This window comes from Styela clava, chromosome 1 (genome assembly GCF_964204865.1).
Source record: "Styela clava chromosome 1, kaStyClav1.hap1.2, whole genome shotgun sequence".
Classification (NCBI taxonomy): domain Eukaryota; kingdom Metazoa; phylum Chordata; class Ascidiacea; order Stolidobranchia; family Styelidae; genus Styela; species Styela clava.
The window spans coordinates 9,422,177-9,447,696 of record NC_135250.1 but is presented as its reverse complement, the minus strand read 5'-3'; the positions used below and the strand labels follow the sequence as shown (position 1 = coordinate 9,447,696).

The following is a 25,520-nucleotide window of genomic DNA, read 5'->3' as shown; positions in this document are numbered from 1 at the left end:
GTCATTAAATACATTTTATTTTCATTTATTTTTAATTCATTTTTTATTATATATTTTGAATTAATTTTATTTTTTTTCAACCCATTATATTTAAGCATGACTACATCTACATGCATAATTCTTTTGTTCACTGTTGCCTTTTTCTCCTGAGGCACTGTATGGAAATTTTTATTTCATTTATTTACGATATGCTTGTATGGGCCAAGCATGATGACGGTATATACGATTTTCTGAAAATGAAACTAATGCGAATTTCCTTAACGAAATTTTAAATTTTCGATTGCAGTTGATCAATTCCGTTATGGCTAATGAGCTGACGAAATTAGAAAATGGTTCTGATTATTTTTTCTTCCTATCTTTTATATGAGATGTGTTATGACACGATAGAATCATTTGTAGGCTTAATCTACAATACATTCAACTTACCGGTGATAGGTCCTGATTTGTTGATTTAAATTATATTAGAAATGAGATTGAAATGCTCTTTCTCTAGCATTTTGTAATCTACTCACATTGTATCAAATACAAGATTTTATTTTTTGATTTTTGACACAAGTTTTGTTTTGATGAAATAAAATAATAATATTCCATGCTCATTTTTCCTATTTTCTGATTCCAAAAACACATATTAAATTTTCGAAACTATATTTTAATAAATTTTACTGGTCTGGTTAAAGCAGAAGTTGACCATATTTGTTAAAAAACAAACACAGCAAGTATTCTAATTTACCAACTAACTGACTTTACAATTTAAGTAAACTTTCTAAACCTTTTTTGGTTGACAAAATCTTGTACCTAAGAACCCACGACACAAATTAACTTCATGCTATATCATTTGAATTACCCATTTATAAATTTACTGAAAACTGAGCTTGTTTTTTTTAACAGCCTACTGCACTATAAATAATGAAAGTATTCAACATATAACACTCGTGTTCTGATCATTCAGGAAGTGTCGTTCCAATAGACACTCATGATATTACCGGTACCGGTACAGTAACGACGAGCGTCGAGGCTGCACAACCATCGTCAGTTACAAACATTGCAACAAGCTATCCAGTTGAGTTGAGATCTCCACGGAATGAACATGGAGGCCAGGTAGGGCATGACTTATGATATATGTATAGAAAAAGGAATTAGCATATGTATATATGTATTTTTTGTATTTTTCTGTGATACATACATAACAGCATCAGATACATCAGTAAGCAAACATGAAAAACTATTTTTGATGTGACATTTTTTTATCGGATTCAAGGATTAAAGGAAGTGTTTAGTCAAATAAAACTGTACAAAAGATATTATATGTGTTTGTGTACAGGAAGACTATTGAATCACATATGATCGTTATCTTCAATCTTTCTATTGACATTCGTGCATTGTATGCATACATATACATCAGCGCAAAAACTCACAAAGATATAAGTACCGTAATTGGTTGTGCAGATTTTTTTTCGTTTGTCATCTATATTCGAATACTTTTTTGCATGGGAATAATCCAGTGTCTGATATATCCATAGCGTCCTAGATTAATATTAAAACTTTTGGGTACAATCGATATTTAATCATACATGTTCGAGTGATATATAAATTTAGTTTTGTAGTAGTAATTTAGGAAAAGTTTTTTTTTTTATAGGGGGGAGAGAAGCTCACCATGTAGATACTTTGTTTATTTGTTAAATTCAATTTTTATCACACTACTTCTGTAAAATTATTTTCAACAATGTTTCACTAACGTCATTTCTAGTTCAAGTTCAAACCCTGCTGCTTTTATAATATCATGTTCATTTATAACCCTGTACTTATGTCGCCTGTATTGTTTAATTTGGCTTGTCATACTTGACTCTCATCTTCTTTTATTTTCCTGTTGTAATTATTTACTGACTATTGACTGAATCAGGGTAATGATTTACTATTCAGTTCCTATTCGTTATTCGGAATCGCTCATTGAAAGCTGTATTATATTATTATGGGGGAGTTTCATTTTTGTTCTGCCAAGTTTTTAGAAAGCTTGGATTGCTGCCTACTGTGTTGTTTTGTTGTTTAGCTAGTCTAGACTAATGTAAATGATAAATACGAGTTCATGTTCTGAAGGATTGATTACTTAGTGAAGATAAGTTGTTAGTCTTGATATTAAAATTGTATTTCATATTGCGTAATTTAGTGGTATTATATGAAATACAGATAGTCAGATATTAAAGTGGCCATTGAAAAGACTTTTGGACAGGTTGACAGACGCTTTACAGTTTTAAAGTTTGTTTAGTATGATTACGCCAACTATTTTATGTAGAAACTTTTTATCTAACAGTAACATTATCGTATAACGGCTCACAAAAAGAGGAAATGTTTGTGAGAACTATATTCCCTTCTACTAGTTTTTTATTAGCATTAATACTGAATTTTATTACGCAATTTCATAGGATCAAAAGAATAAATTACATTTGATATTTACAACCAAATAGGCTGTGTCATAGATTTCTTTGTGCTTTATATTTAGCTTTTTAATATGGCGCATTCATTTGCCTTTACTCTAAACAAGGCTTTGCACAAGCTCCCAACCTTTCATTAAATCCTCTTCATTTATTCCTCTCCCAATATGTGTTTGTTTATTCGATCTTTATTCTATCCTTAGCTATTGGTAAGTAAAACTCACACAGCCATATTACAGAGTTTAGGTAGTTTATAATCTTTGCCATAATAAGTTTTGAAGTAATAATAAAGAACTAAAGAATCTAAGTAATACTACACCAAATACGAATCAAATTGCCTCTCCGATAAAGACAAAATTTCTTCTCGGTTAGGAAGCGTGTATTAGACCAGGGTTCCCAAAACTGGGGTTAGGGGACTGCACCAGGGGTCCGCAATGATATGAAGCAAATCTGATCGATTTTTAATGATTGATTCCAATGCGTCTGTTTGGTTGAGCGTTCAGACGAATACCGATATCAATTGCTGCCAGACAAAAAAATCAAAATTTTATTGCGTTTGCAAAGACATACATGTATTAGGCAGCAATTTCAGCTCTTACCATTATGATGACAAAATACAGGGTGAGACTTGGGGTCCGTCAAAAATAAGATTACCAAACAGGGGTCCGCGGCTCAAAAAGTTTGGGGAACACTGTATTAGACCAGTGGTCTTCAAACTTTTCAAGATGCGACCTCATTTCAAAAAATTGTGACGTATGATGAGCATTGGCGCCCCCAAAGTATATTTATTGGAATGAAAAAAATAAAACCAATAAAACTGACCACATTCAACCGATTGTTTCTCTTCGCAGAGCTTTTGAGATTGTGGCATAATGTAGCTTAATAAGCTTCTTATCGATAGAACTTTTTGACAAACAGCGCATTTCGTTTGGCACTTTATTTCGGTTAAACCATGCTTTGAAAAAAGATTGATCACATGACCTATTCTTTTATGTTTATTAGCCATTTGTGAAACTTAGCAAACAATAAAGCAAAAGCAAAGGTCATAGTCCATTGCAGTGGAAACAGAACAACTGCTTACTTTAAAATTTAAATTATTGTCGTTACACAATAGCTTTATTATAGAGATATCATTCTAATTCAGAATATCGCTAGTCGGCCTAGTGGAGTGTAGACTTGGACAGTGTTTTATATCATCTCATTCTTTTTCACACGAAGTCATTTGTGATCAACATGTCATAATTACTTTCTTGTAATTGCTCCTTGTCTGCATGCTTATTATTATTCGTGTGAAATATATAGCGTTAAAACTGTGTTATACTGACGTTTTACTTATAATAAACTGTAATGTTTTTGTCTATTGGCAATTTGGTAATATTCAAGACATCACACACACAATAAAATAATAACAGAAGAAAACATCGCCGGACTTTCTGCGACCCCATAAATATTTAAGGCGACCCCACCTGGGTGACCAATGTATTTGACTATATAGAATGAGACTAATCTATAATAAAAGATGAATATTAAACATTTTTTATATTTCCAGGTGAACAGGCGACCTGGTGCAAGGGATAAACGGAACGCTAGAGTTTTTATTATGCCATCATCATCTGACAGTGATATGGATAACCCAATATCAAGAATGGACCGGGACCTTAAAAAACTCGGTGGATTTAGCCGTGCCATTGATTTATTGCCAAAGAATGACAATGTTTCAGAAAACAATCATATAACGAATTCTGAGAAAACTAACGAAGTATCAATAAAGCATGTAGCGCCTGTTAAATTTGTTCCGTATGTGCTCAAGTCAAATTATTTGGATAGCAAACCTGAAGAAAAAAAGGATTCTTCTAATACTGCAATCATTGATGAACACTCCTCAAGAATTTATCCTGAACTGTTGCCATCTTCTCGAAGAAAGGTAATTGTTTGCATTTACATTTCGCTATTTATGTGGTTAATTCTGTCTATTTGGAACTCTCCGTCGGATCGATTTGGAGTATTATGGCACTCATACTAACACTCTTATGTGTTTCATTATCTCTTTTGTTATCAAAACGGATAATCTTATGAGAGATAAATTTAGATCCAAATTTTTCAAACACATGAGAGCCATAGGGTATAAACAATTTGCCATTCTTGATTTGATCTGAATTGAGACATTATTTGTCCAATCTTCTATTTTTCCATACATATCTTTCATCAAGATTATCAACACTTTTTACTGTTTGTCAGTGCTTACGACAACTACATTTAGGCAAGGACTTGACTTTAGTCAATCTTGTTTGAAGCAAGCTTACTTAAAAAAATATAGTGACACGCTGATAATGCTTAGAAATTCAACCCAAGAAACATTTGGTATTTAAACAATGTTAAATATCACATGATTATAGACTATAGAGAGAGTATTCTCTTGTTATTGTAATAGGATTAACCTTCTTACAAAGCTATAAATTAAAGCCATTACGATTAAAATAGTTTGACAAAATAACCATATAATTAGAGTGAACTCAGGCTAACTTTATTAGGCTGATTATTTGGAGATTATCCTGTAGATACATTAAATTTGGTAAAACTATCATTGGGTGGCCCATACGTAAAACGAATGATATGCATCGATACATTGCATCATCAAATTTTATCTGCGTGTTTTGATTAATCATAATTTTAAATATGAATTATATTTATTCACACGTTTTTGATTCTTTTTATTGATATATAACCCATTATTAATCACCCTTCTGTAATTGGGTATTGTGTAAAAATTTTTTTTTTTTTTTGGAAAAGTTTCCCTATTTGCAATGCTACAATTCAAATGGGTTATATTTGTTATATTAGCTCGTGCAACAAATATCAACCTTCGTCACCCAGCTGTTGAGCTCGTTCTCTGTCGTTGCACCCTTTTTTCAAAAATTTCTGCATTTTCCGCGACTTGTAATGGTTTTAGTAAACTTACAGTGGCTGTTTATTTAAATTAAAGGTACAATAATTATCTCTGAGTTAGTGCCCTTACTTTGAGCAAATTCTCTTAAAATATATATTCACCGCACTCAAGTTGACTAATTTTTTGATCGCGTTGAGTTCCAATTGTTATTGACGAAATATTTGTTTTGGGTGTGTTTGTTAGTCTCAGTGCTCTATTGAGTTAATGTTTAGTGACATTGACATATCATACTGAGTATTGTCCGGGTGTTAGTACAATATTGACTTTTGCTGAATACACGCTATGCTGAGAATGTTTTTGTGGTTATTTTCCACGCCTTCACTCTGAATAAGGATAGTGTAACAAATAATTGACAAGGCTAGAAAAGAAAGAGCGAGCTACTGGGTTTTGTTGTAAAATTTCAATTTCAGGTAAATAAATAGGCAATCAATGTAAATCTGTTTTTTAGTCGTGCCTATGTAACATATTTGACTTTCCAAATTGTAAGGGAAGCCGTTTGCATTGTAATTTTGTTTGCAGTGTTTTAAACTGGGTAGGTACCTTGAAAGATTCGAGTTTTTTCATTCCATTCCAAAAATAAGTTCTTCTCGCGTAGGCTATTAGTAGGTTGTCTTCTTCAGAGGGTGGTTTTCTCATGAAAAATCATGATTTATCCCCTAATTTTAGCATTTTGTATGATATTTGATTTTTATCAGCTGTTGATCAATAACAAAATATATATTTAAATTTAAATTTTTTTTCTAGGATTCAAAATCTCATGATGGAGAGAAAAGGAAAGATACACAAAAGAGCCCGAGTCGAAGGTAATTTTCACTTTCTTTAAAAGTAGTTGAATCGTATTGTAAGTATCTAGTTTCGTTTTTGCCTCGACTCCATGTTAACTAGGTATACTTACCTAAGTTTTTCCCAGTATCCATATACACACGCAAACCAAGTTGGGTCACCTGAAAATCATCTTGGGTCGCTTGTTTTTCTACAAAGTTATCGATTTTATTTTTAGTGAATTTCATTGTTTATTTGTAATAATTGTACATGTATGTTATATTGCCAAATGATGAAAGGTTATAATGATGAATGGCTAATAAACTGAGGTCTACTTTAAGTGCTATCATGATTTTGAAGTGGATAAATAATAATTGATTATGTGAATTATGACGTTGTTCAATATATCTTGTCTATGTAGTAGTAGACAAGTGGGTTTTCCTAATTTTTCAGAATGAAAATTCTGTCAAACTTGATTGTTGCTGATGTTTGCCAGTCACCTTACTATAGGTGTGTTTTATATCATTCTTGTTCCAGGGAAACTCCCATTTCTTTAAATAGTCTGATAAGTATACATTAGAAATTTTTATGACTTTGCATTTAGTAAACATCTTTTCTTGTTAACGGGATGAAAGGCCGTGGTTGGCCATGTGATTATGTCGCCTTAACTATAATAGCTTCCCTCTTCCTCGTGATAAATAAAATTTTTACCATATTTGCTTATTTTGTGTATTTGAATATGTGTATTCAAAGCATGTGGTTTAATTCAGTTATGTCCGAACTACTAGTAAAAGAATATTCAAATATATACGAAAAATTTTTTCTATTTTTCATACTTTTTTGACATTTATACTTAGTTTGTAACTTAGTCTGAACAAGGCTCTGCATAAGCAGTCACTGCTAGGTGAGAGAATCGTAATCTTTTTGTTTCGACATTCCCTGCGAAATTTATTACATGCTGGTGAGTTAGTGAGCATGGGATTTCAACTGATATTATATCCTTCGATGCCATCATAGTTAGTCAAATGCTTCAACCTCCAGCAAAGCCACCAGACCAGGGGTGGGCAACACACGGCCCGTGGGCCGGGTTCGGCCCTTGGCGAGATTTTGACCGGCCCGCTGACTGTATCGAACCACACTCTGTAATGTGGTCCGGCGCATTATTCTTAGATGTTGCCCATCGCTCTACTCTCACCGCACTGTCAGTGCGAGCTGGTGAAATAAACAATTGCCTTAGTGAACAAACAATTGCGTAAGCACACTTGTTAAATAAACAATATAAAGGTCAAAGCAGAGAGCGTTGTGAACATTCCCCACTACTGTTATCAGTTATATTCAGATTCTAAATATGAAAATATTTTAAAAATCAGATTTTATATCAAGTTTTATTAACCATGGAATATCCCAAGAATCGTAAAGTTGACAGAGAGTGTCGAGCATTTAACAAAGATTGGATACGGAAGCATTTTTTGTAATAATCCGGCCCGCCGACGACTTCATTTTCCCACATCTGGCCCACCGACTAGAAAAGTTGCCCACCCCTGCACCAGACCCTTTGAATCAGTTTGCACTGCATATTTTGAATAGTACATTATCTAACAAAAAATTTTCAATTTTCGATAAACTCTATAATTCTTCTGCAGGAGGAAAAGCACAAGATCAGGAAGATCTGGATACAATCGTTCTAAATCTACAGACACAAGAAGAATTGGACATGATGTACAAAGGTATAGGAGTAACTCTATGTCAGAATCAAAAAGGTTAGTAGCATCACTACTGGAGACGAGAACTTTTTAAAAATAGTTTTTCTGTATCAAACATAGCAATTTTTCGTAGCTTGAACGGCTTTTGAGACTCTCAAAACTCTTGGAAACCCACGTGGACCCGCTAGCTTTTACGATCTAACTTGGCAATCAGGATTTCAGAACCCCACACCCTTCGAAAATTTCTGGTTACGCCCCTGGCTGCACCTAATAATTTATACAGGTTTGCCAGTATTTCAAAAAACATTTTTAGCCTCAAAATGCAATATTATTAACTCAATGTATTACCTATTTGAATAAGAGTCAATTTGATCTACTATGCCAGGGTGGTCCAAGGTTGTCGGCTCCGCGGGCCACAAAATTATTTTTGCATTGTTCGTGGGCCACAATAGTGCCAAGAATAGGTTAACAGTGCAATACAAAACAAACACTTTTATCGTGCAAACACATAGTTATCAGGCATAGCCATTCTAGGCTAATAGAATCCGCATTCAATTTTTAGTTTTCTCTGATTCCTATATTGTTAGCATATATTCCCAACCTAAAAGTTAGATACCCAGATAACAATTCAGACTGCCAAGCATATCATTCAAATCTCAATTTCGCTAGTTGCCTAGCCATAACACTATTTAATTCAGTGACATTAGTGTCTAGTGATGACAATATGTCAAAAGATATTTCTGATTAATTTTACGACGAAACAACACGAAATGCGATTTTTTGATTACCCTCCGAATGTGACGCGGGCCACAGATAATGAAACGGTGGGCCACATGTGGGTCGCGCGCCTGGGTTTGGACCACCCTGTTCTATGCACTGATCCAAAGTTTTGCATTTATCGAAAAATATTCACTAATGTTTTTACTCAAACTATTTCACAGAGATCGAAGCACACACGGAAAGGAGGCAGTTGCAAATGCTGTTGTTTATGGAACATCACATGATTCTACTATTCCTTTCATTGATGACATCACAACACCGCCCAATGGAACAGTAAGTTGAATCATATTTGGTTGTATCAAATGGAAGTTATAGACAAATAAAAATATGGGCAACTTTCTCTTGAAATATGATAGATATTATATTGAATATTATGTGTAAGATAGAAGTGTAAGATAACTCTGGGCTGCATTATACTTTTTCATTAACAATAGTGGTTTTGTTCCACTGAGTTTTCATTTTTATACAGCGCTAATTGTACCTTTTTCCCTGAACAAGCAACCACTAATATCTAACGATGTCAAATGAGTAACTTTTTTTTGGAAAGACCAAAATCCCTCTGCTTTGAATATGGATACCCGATTTATCACACCCAGCGCAAGGTTGATTGAAATTTAAAAACAGGAATGTGATAAAAAAAATTCGTAATATTTCTGATTATGATCCAATGTTATGCTGTGTGTTATGCTCTAGTCACCAGAGCATTGCAATACTTTCTGATATGTTGGCCTCTAAATTCATTCGTTGGATCACTGTTTTTAAAAAATCATTTTTTTTTACAGGCAACCACTTTGAAAGACAACTTCCTTAAGGTCACAAGGAGATTGTCATTGAGAGAACCAAAAAGAGATTCTGATATAGGTAATCAATATATTGCAATCTTTAAAAATTTTATTTTGGATATTCATAGCTGAGGTCTGGCTTGTTGATTGTTGGAGACTAGGCTTTGTTGTATTATCTTTATCAAAGTTTTCTTTTTCTTTAATTCTGAGAAATGATGTATTCAAAATGTGAGGAACATTGCATTGTCACTGATATTATTTGAAATGAATTTGATCTACTTGGGAATGGCTTATCCCGATGGCATCCACATATTCCAGTTTGGGAACTAATTTCACAAAGCGCAATTTTAAAATTGTGATTCAAAAATATATCTCTATCGACTGCATTGATGTCTACGAAGGAATATATTTTATAACACTAAAATTAGTGAACATGGTAAAAATTTCGTCAGATGTTGCTTATTTAATTTTAGTAAAAAACTTTTTGGAATTCATTCATTCATTTGGAATTCATTCATTCAATTTAGGTTCAATACACAGAAGTAATTCAGCGGATGTTTTGTCGTCTCGCAATGCAGAAGTTTCTCCTGCAAAGATGAGACGAACAAGAGCACTAAGTGCAGGTTAGTAATAGATGAATGAGTTGACAGAAAAGAAAATCTGGTCTAAGCCGGTTTACACTGAACCTTTTCCAAGAGTAAGCCTTCAAAACTTGAGAGGGGCTTAATGAATGAAAATAGAAATATAAACTACCATGATTTTATTGGGATCCTGTTCAATCGTCTTCGAAGAACCCCAACGGCTCATTTTGAAATAATGATGTCTACTCATATCGATTTGAAATCATGCATTCGTGTGATATTGGGCACGATGTGCATTGCAGGTGCAAATATCGGTACTCCCGAAGTATGTGAACCAAGATGGCGGACATCAGAACGTAGTATGTGTACCAGGTTAGGGTTAGGCCATAATTTTTTTCCACTTTTCCTTATTTTGGTTCTATTGCAAATTCGGGGACTAGCCAAGTGACTCCTGTAGTACTCGTACCTGAAATTATGGCCTTACCCTAACCTGTTACATATACTACGTTCCGGTGTCCGCCATCTTGGATCACATACTTCGGGAGTATCCAAGTATCCCTAGTGGTTCGTGCGTTTTGACTTGAATCACTCTTTCCATTTACAAACACAAAGAAAAATTGCTGAGCAAATGACAAAATCCTACTATGGCGAGAATTCTTCGCTGGTTGGGAAACATGGATCCTATTTTATGGTTTTTTATTCTTCTCAAGTAGAAAAAATATGACTTCTCGTAAAACATTGTATAGTGGGTAATTTTATTTGTATTGTAACAAAATTATTTAAATCTAGATCGATCAACTGCGAAAGGTGTTCACAGGCGTTCATATCAAATCGCTACAATGCCAATCGATATTCCAGCGTAAGTATCTTTTAATGAAATTTCTCCTGAAACACTGTCAACAGGCTGAGATTTCAGTGAAAAAATATACGTCTGCTTTAGTCTTAAAATGGTTCAAAAATGCTTTATGATACTGAACTAACCTATTGTAGACATTACTAGGCTGAATGTAAGGTTCCTATATTAATTTATTGCTTAACTCTTGTTTTACAGTAATTTGTACTTTTGAAAGTCATCTGAGCAAATTTCTCATTTTGATTAACTACCTGTAGTGAAAGAACTTCCATATATAAATACAATTCTTCATGGATTCTCAACTGCTTTCATTAATTTTTACAGTGATGACCCAAGATTTAAAAAGTTTCCTAATGATTCGGTAAGCTATTTATACATATATTTTATCATTTTCTATCAATTTTATCAATGTGATACTGGTTCACGTGGATTCACTTCATGTGTGTTTATTGGTAAAAATTATTATTTTATTAAACTCAAGCAATACTTTACAGAAACACAATAACACTATAATGTCCAGGTGATATCAAATTCTTATTTGAATTGTTCATGATTTTAGCATTATTTTATAGGGTTAATTAATAGTTATTATGTATCTCATCTCTCCAGAAGATGGTAGCAAAGAGCTGAACAACATTTTTGCAAGAAAAAGTGATTCATTGGCAGGCCATGATTACTTTGGGTTACCTGATCATGCCTGTTTAAATATTAATTTACTTGAATTATTAAAAACAGAGCTGTGGTGCCGTGGACAAATTTCAATCAGACTCTAAATCAGGGTGGACTAAACCCAGACTCACAGCTTCATTATCTGAGGCCTGTGTCGCATTCGAAGAGTAATCAAAAAATTGCATTTGGTGTTGTTTCGTCATAAAATTAATCAGAATTTTTTTTGACATGTTGTTACATCACTAATGTCACCTAATTGACTATTACTATGGTTATCTGAGGCAATTAGCGAAGTTGAAGGATGTGCTTGGCAGTCTAAATTGTTATCTAGCTTTCTATCTTTTTGGTCATGAATGTATGCTAACAACCTTGGACCACCTCACCTTGCTCTAAACTATGGACTATTTGAAAAACAACTCATCACCATATTCTGATAAAACAATATTATGATGACAAAACACTTGCCAGATTTTTTATTTATCTGTTGATAATGCTTAGTCAACCTAATAATGCTTTAATTTTCCACTGGTTTCTGATTATATTCCTATTTGGGATACAGGATTTGGATGATTCCATGAATGCAGACAGAAGTGTTGACTCCAGTCTTGATGATCAGCAGAAGACATCTAGGAGTGGATATCTGCATTTCAAAGTAGGTGTTTTTTGCTTTTGCTGTTGTTGTGTATAATTAATATTCATTGTATTGAGAATAATATATCGGGATACCCAAGGGCATTTTATGACCTCAAATTTTTTACAGTACATTCGATTTTGCAAACAAATTGACTCTTATAACTCTGTTCACTAAGACAAGTCCAATTGATTCAACTTAAATCACAATTTTTTCGGTAACAGTTTGTTATTCAATTCGAGTAGTTTTTTAGTAGTGTATTTGTTCATGTGCATTTCTCTGTACTCAAGGCTTTCGGTAAGCAACTATTCCAATATATGTGTATGTGTATCCATTTCAGTTGAAATGCTGTGTCATCATTGTCTGTCTCTTGTGTATTAGGTGGCAACGATAGACAAAGGAAAACGTACAAGTTCACAAAAATCATGGAAGTTGGTTTGGGCAGCAATTATTGATCATCATCTTCATTTATCCAAAGATTGGAGCAAATCTAAAAATATGCAGGTTAATGTCAAATTCTGTGACAATCTACATTAAACAGGAAGACAGAATTACTTTTTCAAACTTTTGTGTTAAGTTCATTGATAAAGTGGCAATTTTATTCGAAAATTTATTGTTTATGCCATATTCGCTATCAAAAATTTAATGCGACCAAGGAATTTCCCAAAAAACAGTTTGACTACTATGTGTTCTTGTGAGGTAATAAGGTGGAGTGACCTTTTTATTTTTTAATTTCTCAGGATGCCCAACTTGCTCGTCAGTTATCTCTGCAAGAAGAAGTTCAACCACTTAATATTCAATCATCGTTAGTTGGCATCGCGTACAATTATTTAAAACGTCGAAATGTATTTAAGCTGACGACTTTCAATGGTTCAGAATACCTTTTTCAAGTAAGACTTTTCAGCTTTTCTCCTGAAGAGATAGAAAAGTTTAAGTGACATGTAAAATAATGATTTTTGAATTAAAAGTTTTTATATTCATCAAGGAATCCTTCCTTTTTGCACCAAATTCTGAATAAATTTGAATATTTACTTTTCGTTATCATTTTCTAAATCTTCTAATCATGATTTTTGCAAGCCATGCGTCAACTGTCAACTAGTTTATATCAACATTTTTTCAAAATAATAAAAAATTACAATAAATCACAGTTTTCAACACAACAACGGTTTATCTCAACTGTTCTGCATTACTAGATTATATTTCTATTTGCTGAAATGTTGTTTTAGAATGTATTCAGAAATGCAAATTATTCAATTTTGGCCATCTGTATTATAACAAAGAAAATCACCAAATTCATTAATATCTGATCACTTTACCAAAAACATTAATAAAAATAGTGAATGCTCCATCTGAATATTATATTATGAATAAGTCTGTCTGTGGAATAAAATAAGCAATTTTCCATAAATTGATAATTCAGGCTGAAAATCGAGATGATATGCTGGCGTGGATAGCAGCAATCCAGAAAGAAAGTTGCTCGTGGGAAGATGGGGATGAAATCAATGAAGATTTGATATTGAGAAAAACTAATCAAATCGAATCAGGGTAAGCTTGGAGTTGTTTTATTTTATTATTATGTTATTTTTTTATCTGTCATCACTGATTGTTCATTTTTGCGACCTCTTACTATTCAATCATCGCTAGTCGACTTTGCGTACAATTATTTAAAATGTAGAAATGTATTCAATAAGTTTATACTATATAGGTTTTTATTATTAAGTTATTTTCTATCTATCATAAAGTTTGATAGCTCACTCGTAAGTAAGCATGCGCTGTGGCCTAGTGGTTAAAACGTTAGACTTACCTGTGGTGACATTGAAGGTTAAAATCGCTGGTTCGAATCCCGTGCCCACCACCTAACCCAGGGTGTGATAAATTGGATAGGCAATGCAGAACCGTGAAGATTTCCGTTCTTCCAAAATAAAGTAGCCTCTTACATATCAGTAGCTGCTTGTGAAGAGTCTTCTTCAGAGTGAAAAGGCATTTCAATACATCATATAAAAAATACTGTCCCAATATTTAAACGTCTTTCAATCTTAGTTATTCCACTTTTTAAATTTATATTTTTTGAAGTTGCTTATTCTTAAACTTTAAAAAATCAAATGAAATTTGGAAATTGAGCTGTTATTATAGGAAGTGCTAACCCTGTACTTCCTGTATTACGGTATGTACTTTGGAAAAGATTACTTACCATGCCATTTTAATGATGAATTTCCTTTGTTGCTTATTGGATTTGATATAATTTGTTTTCTTGTTTTCTTGACTTTGTTCAAGTTTGAAAACAAACTTTTTAGTCTTGTATTATGGATTTAGTTTTATTATATATATATATTTATATGGATAAAGTGCTTCAAAATGAACTAAAAGGCTGTTTTATTCGTAAATATAACTCCAGCGAATCCAAGTGTGTAAAATATAAAAACTGTTACTTGATTACAATAACCAGATGGTATTAGCTTAGACAGATTAGATCTTCACACAAGACCAAACCCTCATATCAAAACAAGAAGAAGAAATGAATCTTCACATTTGAAATGTTTGTGCAATATACTCATTTCTGTCACAATTTGTGAATTCGAATTGCTGTATATTTAAAAGCCTATTTTTCTAATATTTTAATCTTAATTCAATTCATTGATCTTGTTTAATTTTATGAAATCTAGGCAGATATATGTTGAAGGGTTTAATATTATCTTCAATAGTAGAGAATGTTATTGGGGTCGGTTTTAAAAATCTGGTTTGAACTGGTTAAGACCAGTCATACACTTAAAAAAATATTTCATCACGATTCCACTAGTAATGCTTCTCTGGTCATATTTTTATCCATGACCATTCTTATGAATCATCGATTATCCCAGGCCCATGTTGTTTTGAGGAAAAATTAAACATTGTTAGCGTTATTGCATCATGTCATCATCTGTCCATCATAAGTTGAAAGCTCAGTTCAGTGTGACAGCGCGAGGGAAATTATCGTGCGTTACACTATTACTTCTAACGCATTGATTACTGCTAGCAATGGGGACACAGCGTCGAGCATTACTTCCTGTAAGTCACTTCCTGTTGCAATTCACTGCAGCCAGACAGCGCTCATTCGCGTATTACTGACATATGGCATGCCTGCGAGCTTTTCTTCCATGTATGCGATGAGCAGTCTCTCGTTGTCTGTGAACGGCAACGAACGCTTCAATTTTCGAAGGCGTTTTTTTTTCTGTGTGCGTGTTTGGGTCAGGAAATGTAATGCGGTAATATTCGCTTGTTAAGTTGGTAATAATAACGCATTATGATTGTGGGAATGTGTGCGTATTTATTTCACTCTAGTTGTATCACAGTAATAACTGGATCTAGGCAGTTTTTTGTTTAGAATATAGGGTGGCATTCAAATGTATCAAGATATAGACTATAGTTATTGTGTTTTTGAAGATCTGATACTGTTATCGACAAGGAAGAATATTAATATGCATACGCTTTGTTTTCGGATCCTTGTATATTGGAAATGAGTTTTTTGAGCGATATTTGATTTCTTAGTGTGAATTGCAACACTGGTGCATTCAAATTCAGATTATATTGTGCATATGAAACATGCGACCTGGGCATTAAGTTATACACTGTATGTGTGTCATACAATGACTCTACGTACATTGTGTTATAAAATAGCATTTTTTATGCAAATTCCCATTGTAATATGATTATGAAAGGAAAGATATATATGGAGTTAAATGGTTAGGAAGTCAATAGTTCGGAATTTCTATAAATAATAGTAGTATTAAATAAAACGTTATACATCGAACTTAATCTATTATCTGTCAAATGATATATACCTGGAAATAGAATAGGGACCCAAATAAAATACCTCAAGTGAGTCACAATACAGACAGCTGTGTTAAGTTTATTTGAATGTGTTTAGCTTAGTAGTCATTGTATCAGCAAACTCAATTACTTTCAATTGAATCTTTAAATTTTTCTACTAGTTTCCAATATTGAATAGCAACTTGACTTATTTCATGCCGTTCCACGACTATAGCGGTGGTTTATTTCAGTCCAAAGGAAAGAACCAGCCATTCCGACACTCTTCTCCACCTATTTATGACTGCACAAAGGATTCAAAAGTAAAAGCCCATGACTATTCAGTGAACAACAGAAACAAAAGAGCGACAGGTGATTTCGATGTTAGCATTGACTCTGATATAACTAACAACAACAACAAGACGCAAAAAGCACCTTTTCGTTCTAACAGTAACCCAGCTTGTTTCGAGGACTATTCCAAATCGAAGAAGGATTTACGAGGTTACTCTGTGTTGGAAAATCGCAGCGCTCAAAATTTAGCAAGCGATATAGAGAATCCAAATTTTGAAGCGAAAGGTAGGACTAGTCCGTCCAATCATCGGAGGTATAATAGCTTTAACGGAGCTGTGTCTGCGGATGGTATTAGTAAAGTACAAAACGGGTCTAAAAAGACAGAAATCGTGGTGACAAAACCGCCATCTGGAAGCCCATCATCTCCTTATGGTGTTAGACTGCGTTCTAAGCAGACTCATTCTCCGAAAGGTAATCGTCGTAGACAAGGACTCATTTTAGATTCCAGCACCATATCAAGTCCAGTTTTAATATCGCACCACATAAGTTCAACAGAAACCGGCATAAAATTACGAGATATAGAACAGCAAGAAGAGCTCATGACTAAACTTCAAATCGAGTCTGAGCCTTCGAAAAAACAAGATAAGCCCCCGATTGATCCGCAATCGAATAGCGTAGGCACAAGAATGGCTGAAAGGATTCAACGCACAATTAAAGCTTTATATACTTCAAATTCATCACCGAAAAGACCGGCTTTCAATTTATTAGATGAAGCAAATGATCAAGCGGATGAGAGTTATTCTCCTAGTACGAGGAAAGTCAAACAGGCCCAGTATTCAAAACTCGAAACATCAAGGTTTTTTAAATTTATTGTTTTACTTGAAACTACATTTTAAAATGGCCTTCTTGGAGTAAAGTAGATTAATAATCAATTGTACTTGCCAAATATTGACCACCAAACACCTCTTCAGGGCAGGGTTTCCCAAATTGGGGACTGCGGACCCCTGGGGTCCATGATGACTGTATAGGGAGTCCGCAACGATGCAACGAAGTCTCGAGTCTGAAACTTTCATTTATTTCGTCGAAGGAAACATTATCCTTTCTCATTGGTTAGAACACAGAAATCGATACTACATAGGATGGGGTCCGTCAAAAATAAAATTTACAAACGGGTACGCAGCCCAAAAAGTTTGGGAAATCCAGCTTTAGGGGGATAACTGTTACATCTTGGGTCTCTTAAAATGCTGTAAGCAAAATATCTTCAAACTCTTAATGTATTCTATCCTCAAAGCCTTTGTTATAGGCCTATTCCTGTCATACAGCAATCATTTTTGATACATACCGGTACTTTTGTATTACCAACGGCAACTAATCAAAACTGCAGTACACTGATCAAATGAAATGAAAATGAGTAAAATTTTAGTTTGCAAAAAGGGTTTTCTCAAAAAACAAACCTCTTGTGTGCACTCTTTACTTTTAACATAATAACAAATTTGTGGCTCCAGTTTTTTTTGGTCGCAAATTATGCATATTTCCATAGCAACTAAGAAATTTCAACCCAGGTACTGGATAATCTTTTTTTTACACAGCAGTTAATGATTTGCCCTTGGGCTTCAAATGGATAACTATTTATGTCCAAATATTTTGGATAAAATGGATCTATTTTGCATGATAATTAGGATTAGTCGAAAATTGACCTTAATTTTGATTTTGCTGCATAAGGGAAAAATTTACGGAAGTTAATATAGAATTTTTAATAAAGATAACTTTGAATAATGGGAATTTCAATTCTTGCGTAAACTGGAATCTGTAAATAACACTAGATTTGCCTAATGAGTAATAAGTTTAGTATTACCGACAAAAAAAATATTTTTTCAACTGCTTTCTCTGTCAGGACTGAATGGCCACTTCAGTAAGTTGTAACTACCATATAAATCATCTTGTCTGTTTAAATGTTAATTGCTAAGTATTTCTATTATGGATAATTCTTATTCTCATCATGAACATTAAAAAGATTTGTGTACTAAAATCTTATTTGGATGACATATTCACATATGACTCATTTGTCTATTTTGTCACAATTTATGACGTATTCGAACGTTTCACAAATGTTGGGACAGTGTCAATCTCACATACATGTATTGCGCATCAAACGTTCAACGTCCAAGCCAAAATTTTATGATTGCCAACAAAATCATGTTATGCTGTCATTTCACTCTCGCATTACATTGTATTAAAAGGCAATAAGACCTTGTAATCAATATCAAGAACTTTGATGTTTTGTGAACGCATTTCATTACATTTGAAACATATTGTGCTATTCGGTTCTAAATAAACTAAACTTACAGATGGATAGAATGCCCTTTTTATATTTATAGTTTATTCTTCTGGAATATTGAAAACGCTCAGTAAACAGTAAATGCGAAAAATGAAATATGATACCTAATATTCATAAGCATTCAATCATTAATTATCTATTTAGAAAATTAAAAAGTCTAATTCAAATAGTAATTATTTCAAGAAGTACAGCTCTCAGAATAAAGATTTATTTCATAAAATGATAAGAAAATGCTTCCGCTACGGATGTTCAAAACAAATCAACTATTCTCGATTTGATATTAATTGCTACATATTTAAATTTTTGATTTCATGGATATTCAGAATGGTTTTACATAGAAAATTATTATTTTGATTAGTTTACGTCTAACAATATGACCGATTTAAACTGCGGAAATTAGAGAACTAATCTAATCCTGATTATCTAACTTTACTGTACAACCAAATTCAAACACATCGAATAAATATTGAGTTCTGTGTGTATTTGATTAACTTGACACAACTTCAGAATATATTTGATAATCATTATTTTAAAATGTACAGTATTTTGAAGAGTAGATAATCTGGGTTGTGCCATTCATGGCCCAGACCATCAGAAAGTAATTAATATGTTTTGAGCTTATTTATTTGATAGTAAACATAAGATATTGACGTACATAGTATGCTAGCAATAACAATACTCATATTTACTAATGACCGGATAATTTTAATAATAGTATTAATAGTAACAACTGTAAACGCAGACAGGTAATAGAAAGTAAAACGATATCAAATTTATACTATCACACAAATTGTGTCACGTATATGACTCAACAAGCAAATCTTTTAACAATTAAAAAGCTTAATAAACAAATTTATGAACAATTAAAATTAGTATTTCATCATACGACTTGGCTGTAAATATTAGTCTTAGAAGTATTTCCTGCCACTGAAGTTCAGTTTTTAATTTTTGTATCTTTCGAATCAAGATGAAGTTTAGAAGGTATAGTTTTTTTTATTTAACAGGTTATTCATAAGTCTTATAAATTTTACGGTTGCAAAGGAAATTTATTGTGACCTGGGTACTCCCGTAGTATCGCATGTGTACCAGGTTAGGGTTAGGCCATAATTTTATTCCTATTTTCCTTATTTTAGTTCTATTACGAGTTCGGGGATTGTGTGTGTTAGCGAAGTGAATATCCCCCTGCCCATAGATTTTACGGTATGTGTAATACTGATCTACTCCGTATGTGTAGCATAGCATTAGTATTACCGGGTATTTGATAATGGAAAATTTCCGAAAATTTCTTAATCGCCATCATCAATCGCTATAATAAAATAATAGATTCCAAAGCTATTTTTAGTTCTTTTTAGAACTATTTTTGTTTAAATTTTAGTTGTCTGTACTTGCAAATAGCATAATTCTGGAAAAAATAGGTTGCTGTGCTTTATACTTGGTGAATTATGAGTGGTATAAAGATATAGCAGCGATGGCTCAAACTGCATTGTAAATTTTTTAGAATGTATTCCCAAAAATAGTTTTATTATTTGAACCTATTTTTTTGAAATTCATCTGTTTATGAATTAAAAGTAAACAGATATGTTTTTTGGAAATTTCTCACTTGTCAAAAAGCCTTTTTTTTTGATGAATTCTATCACCACGTTTGTTGTTGAAAATACTATTACCTACATTATTGTTAAAATTATACTAAAAAAAAAGATGATAAGGAAATATTTATTTAGTTGAATTTGAATGTTTATGGTTAATACAAGTTAATATTGAATGTATTCAATTCAAATATTACTTTTTTGAGTATAAACATTTTCTAATAGCTAGACTTGGGAATTATATTTTCAACAAGGAAGGGCGTGCAAATTGCATATTATTGTGATCAATAGCCCTATGATTTCCATTAATTTTGGCCATCATCATAATATTATGACATCATAGCTAGGGTGGTTCTGTCATTAGCAATTTAAATTATTGGAGTATGACGTTAATGCAGTAATTTTATATTTAAAATGATCGCCTATTAGGCTATTAGTGGGCTTGATTGTTTCCAAAGTTAGCTGAGTATTAATACTTCTGTAATCTATTCATATTGTTGTAGGGGAAGATCATTTTTGTCTAGTTCATCAATAGTTCATCATTTCATCTGGTTTCTTCAGATTTTTATTGTGGAAAATTCTATAAATGAGCAACTATTGAAATCTCAGTCTTTTCGTTTCGACATGCCTTTGCAGTTTTATCAATGATGAGGCATTTTTATTATGACTTATTATATGCCACTCGCTAGTATGGGCACCAAGATGTCGCACATCCTGAACATATTATGTGTACCAGGTTAGGGTTCAGGTTGTGCGCCATGCCCAATACTCTGTACAAGGAGCCACTGCAAGGCAAAGACTGTAATCTTCCTAGTTCAACATTGCTCACCCTACTCATTGTGTGCACTTATTTTTGTAAACAATCAGCCACGAGAGATCAATAGTTTCATAAGGTGTTTCACACTTTCGTTTTATACCATTTGATTAATAGCCCTTAAAATAATAGTTGGTTTCGATCTCTGCACTTTCTAGTAATAATGTGATATTGTATGATATCATTGATTAATTAATTTTATTGATCTTTGTTTTTCAGTCCTAAATCAGACAAGAGAGTAAACAGAAAAAGATCACCGAAACCGAACATCAAAAATAATAATTTGCAAGTTAAAGATGGTATGTTTCTAATGATTCTAAAAAGTGAAAATAGAAATTCATAAACATTATTGTATACAATACATTTAAGCCTAAAAAAAGACTATTCACATACAGTCTTTTTTTAAGCTCAAATGAATGCAATTTTGTAACATATATATTTTAGACATATAGTGCACAACTGACTGTCTTCTTCCTAATTTTTGCTTAAATGTATGTATGAGATTATGTTGTACATAGGCTGTGCTATCGACTTCCTCTACATGGGATAAATTTTAAACTCCTATTATTCAGATTCAGAATGTGTTCTGAATATCTAGTTATATGGTTTTGACCATTCCTGGGATCAAGAAGTATTTTAAATAATACAGTATTTTGATTTGACATGAGCAAACTACTGCTCGCGGGCCAGATTTGACCACTTTGGGAATTCAATCTGGCCCACCTGATGCTGTCACAACCAAACTGAAACCAAATTTTGATGTTTTAGCTGAAAAATAGCTCAAGGAATTTGTTGAGATTGCGATTAAATTTATTTTTGGCACGAGGCATATTGTTTTCCAATTTTACTTTTGTAACACTGTAAATAGTGTTCATAAAATGTAGCTTGTCACATTTACATGGCCCGTCCATCTAGGTGGGCAAAATTTTTGGCCCCTGATCCAATAGCCTTACTCACTCTTGATTTAAATAGTGTCTTTATAAGAAAGAAAACTTCGCTCAATATAGCCCATTTCATGCAATAGCATCATACCCTGTTATTGTTTCACTGAGTACATATAATAGAGTTGTTTATTATCAAATTTTAACCATTCATTACAGTTGATGGATCTAGAAGGTTCAAGTGGAGAGGAAGTGTAAATAAAATTGTTAAAAAGTTCGGTACTGGACAACCTTTTGCACTAAGCGGGACATTTGGTGTTCATTTAGAAGATTGTCCACCATCAGCTTCTAATGAAGTAAGGAATTTTTTTGTTTATAGCTTGTTTTCTGATGAACCTTGTTTAGTGAATATCCATAAATTTGATTTCTAATAATTTTTTAAAATTTTCATAGGATTTTATTGACAAGAGCACTTTATGTATACTAACTGGGTACTGCCTTTCAGTACATTGATAAATGCCTGAAAATATATAAGTAGATTCTCTTATGATAGTCAGTTTAAACCAATGGTTATAAAAATCTTTCCTGACTAATATGGCAAATACCCATCTTTTTTATAGAAAATATTCAGTTTAAATGCTAATAGGAGTGAGAAAGTGTTCGAAAAAGTAAAGTTGAATTCAGATATTTGTATCTCAGGGATAGGTTGCTTCGTATGCTCGGTTAAATTGGACTCAGGTATAGACTTTACAACGCAAAAGGATTGGAATTACTTGCACTTCCTAGTTTCGTGGGGCGCACGCTATTTAAAATTGGCGCTTTTCCGCAGGTTACGAAATTTCTCTTTGCGGGCCGCAGGTTGCACACCCTGCGGTTGAAATACTGGATACTGATTTCTAATAATTATCTCATTTTCAGTTTGTGCCGTTTATCGTTGACTTGTCTTGTCGTATCGTGGAGGAACGTGGTCTACATTTCACTGGAATTTACAGAGTTCCTGGAAACAATGCATCTCTCTCTGCTCTGCAGGAGGATTTAAATAATCACGGAGTTGAATCGATACGACAAGAAGATGAAAGATTGAGAGACCTTAATGTGGTTTCTTCACTTTTAAAATCATTTTTCCGTAAATTACCAGAACCATTGTTTACAAATGGTAAGTAATGAAGTTGTCTTAAAAATAAATAAGTTAACTGTGACAGAATTGAATACTTGGGCCATCAAAATTTGAGCATTTTTGAACTAAATTTTATTCAATTTTTTAATGAGATAGAGACTTCGATTTGATTTTTTATGCAATTTTCAATGGATGCATTTATCAGATTCCTTTCCTTCATTCATAGGTTCTGGTGTATGTTTAGCCCTTTTGCTTATCCCTATGCAGTTCTTTTCAAGTGGTATTTTCAAATACCAGTCCATAGCTATTCATTGTTAAGTATCGACATCTAAGATTTTATATTGCTAGCAAGTTCCTAATGCTGTTAATGAAAATGAACCAAGGCAAAAATACACTATTAAATCGGAAAAGATAACCGTAGTTGGTAAAAATAGGTCTTACACCTACATACCTAATTATATAGCAGCACTCAAATTATTACCTTCATTTAGAGTTATATCACGACTTCATCCAAGCAAATCGTAGACCAACGGCAGAAGACAGATTGAACAGTTTACGAAGACTCGTACATATGTTGCCCGGTCCTCATTATGAAACACTCAAATTTTTAATATGTCATCTTCGACTTATTGCTGATAACTGCCAAGAAAATAAGGTCAGTATTATCATTTTTGTATAGTGTGTTGAGAGGAATCTCAATAATATGAGTGGCATAACAGATTGGAGATTTACAACAAGAATATCGCCTCTTTCAGAGTGTAATCTGTCGGGAAAATATTTTCGAAGCATACATGTTCTAAGTATCAGTAGCTGCTCGTTCAAAGCATTGTTCGAAGCAGGGTCACAAAACACCTCGTTGTCCTTGTACTCGTTGCAATCTTGAACATTGATTTATGTCACTGTTTGCATCACCTTCCAATTTCGAGTGTTGCGAAATATCATTCCATTTCCTAAAAAATTTTTTTTTATGTGCGCATCCAGTCACGTTATTATCATTTATATGCACATAAACAAGCTCACATGTAGCATCATTTAAATGTGAAATGTAAAACTCTTATTTGACATATTTTAATGTTAACAAAATCAAATTTTCTTTCCAATGGTGCGTATCTTATATTAAACAAACTGAACACATCACATTTGGAAACCTCTGGCTTGTGTTTTTATTGATAGTCATGGAGATTCAATCTATTTGAAGTCGAAAAATTATGCATTTGATACTATGGGGAAATTCCAAAATTAGACTTATTGTGGCACTTTTTTCATAATGTTTTCCTTTTCAAATGCAAATTCACTATTTTAAATATTCATAACATAGTCATACCTGTTCTATTTTAGGATCATAGTTTATAGTCTACTGTTTATTGTATATTACGCAGACATTCAGCTCGGCTTCATCGATATTTTGTTTTCCGTGTTTATATTTAGATTCATGGAAACTTCTAATGTTGTGTATTTATTGATGCTATAAAGATTAATATTTCTTTATAATGGGCTTTTCACAGTGACTCATACAAAAAGTTTGGATCATAGACTTTAAAAAATATCAAATTTAATACTAATTGGTATCTATCTATATGGTTGAAAAACTCGAAACTACATAATTTAACAAAATTTTTCTGAGAATTTTTAGTAGATGAATATATTTTTCAATACTTTATTATTCAAATTTGTGTTTAAAAGTTGAACATAAAAAAGGAAATATTCATTTGTTAAAAACACTTAAGTTTTATTTTTTTTTAGGTATTTTTTTATGCATTTACATTGTGATATACCATCTTGTTTTTGGTAAATGACAATTTGATAAAACATACAATACAATACAATAATGAACAATAATATTGGCACCAAGAATGCTAATTAAGTTAATATCATCTATGTGTTAGTACATCTATGATCTAGATATATAGTAATCATAAGTACAAATCTTTATTCTGTCTACTTCTGTGACAGATGGAAGTCCGCAATCTCGCGATTGTTTTCGGTCCAACATTAGTTCGTAATACAGCAGCAGACAACACTGCCACCATGGTCACAGATATGTCAGATCAATGCAGAATTATAGAAAGCATCATTGAACATGTAAGTCTCAGTAATTATAGTTTAAAAACATGTAAATGATTGCTCTTTTCATCTTTTATCTCAATTTTTTTTTGCAAATTTTTGCGAAAATGACAACATCTTATTAGTGTCTACCTGGTATGGGTAGGCAAACATTTATGCCTAATTTAACAGTGATGATAGAACAGAAATATCCTTGTGATTGATGCACTCCATTTTTTGCACAGAACTTTATTATTTACTATACCCTCGGCCTCACTATCGTTTGTTTATCTGGAATGGAATATTTTCAGATAGTTATTTCGATAATTGTTATCAATTGTGGAATGTCTAAAATGAGGCAGATAAATATTTTCCACGTGTTCGTGCCTGAATGGACCTATTTTGCAGCCATATCATAATTTTTGAGCAAATTTTGCCTTTTTCTCCAAGTATTTATGCAATCCTAAACTATAACAATGTTCTATGGAAACGAATAGCAGGGATACCATATGCAGGAATTTTTGAGTCGT

At 32.9% G+C, this 25,520-nt stretch overlaps 2 protein-coding genes across 4 annotated transcripts in view; one reads left to right on the top strand and one right to left on the bottom strand.

Annotated features, from left to right (window-relative positions):
- LOC120348241 (putative MFS-type transporter C09D4.1) overlaps nt 1-25,520 on the bottom strand; it is a 282,049-nt gene that overhangs the window by 237,105 nt on the left and 19,424 nt on the right. The window lies entirely within an intron of this gene.
- LOC120340602 (uncharacterized) overlaps nt 1-25,520 on the top strand; it is a 42,404-nt gene that overhangs the window by 9,311 nt on the left and 7,573 nt on the right. For all 3 annotated transcript variants that reach the window (XM_078113328.1, XM_078113342.1, XM_078113388.1), the window contains exons 8-25: nt 950-1,098; nt 3,979-4,353; nt 6,121-6,179; nt 7,782-7,898; nt 8,783-8,894; nt 9,404-9,482; nt 9,931-10,026; nt 10,774-10,843; nt 11,162-11,198; nt 12,066-12,158; nt 12,519-12,641; nt 12,878-13,027; nt 13,558-13,682; nt 21,169-21,248; nt 22,050-22,186; nt 22,749-22,986; nt 23,439-23,602; nt 24,901-25,029. In XM_078113328.1, the coding sequence (XP_077969454.1) occupies nt 950-1,098; nt 3,979-4,353; nt 6,121-6,179; nt 7,782-7,898; nt 8,783-8,894; nt 9,404-9,482; nt 9,931-10,026; nt 10,774-10,843; nt 11,162-11,198; nt 12,066-12,158; nt 12,519-12,641; nt 12,878-13,027; nt 13,558-13,682; nt 21,169-21,248; nt 22,050-22,186; nt 22,749-22,986; nt 23,439-23,602; nt 24,901-25,029 (2,333 nt within the window). The remainder of the gene's footprint in view (nt 1-949; nt 1,099-3,978; nt 4,354-6,120; nt 6,180-7,781; nt 7,899-8,782; nt 8,895-9,403; nt 9,483-9,930; nt 10,027-10,773; nt 10,844-11,161; nt 11,199-12,065; nt 12,159-12,518; nt 12,642-12,877; nt 13,028-13,557; nt 13,683-21,168; nt 21,249-22,049; nt 22,187-22,748; nt 22,987-23,438; nt 23,603-24,900; nt 25,030-25,520) is intronic.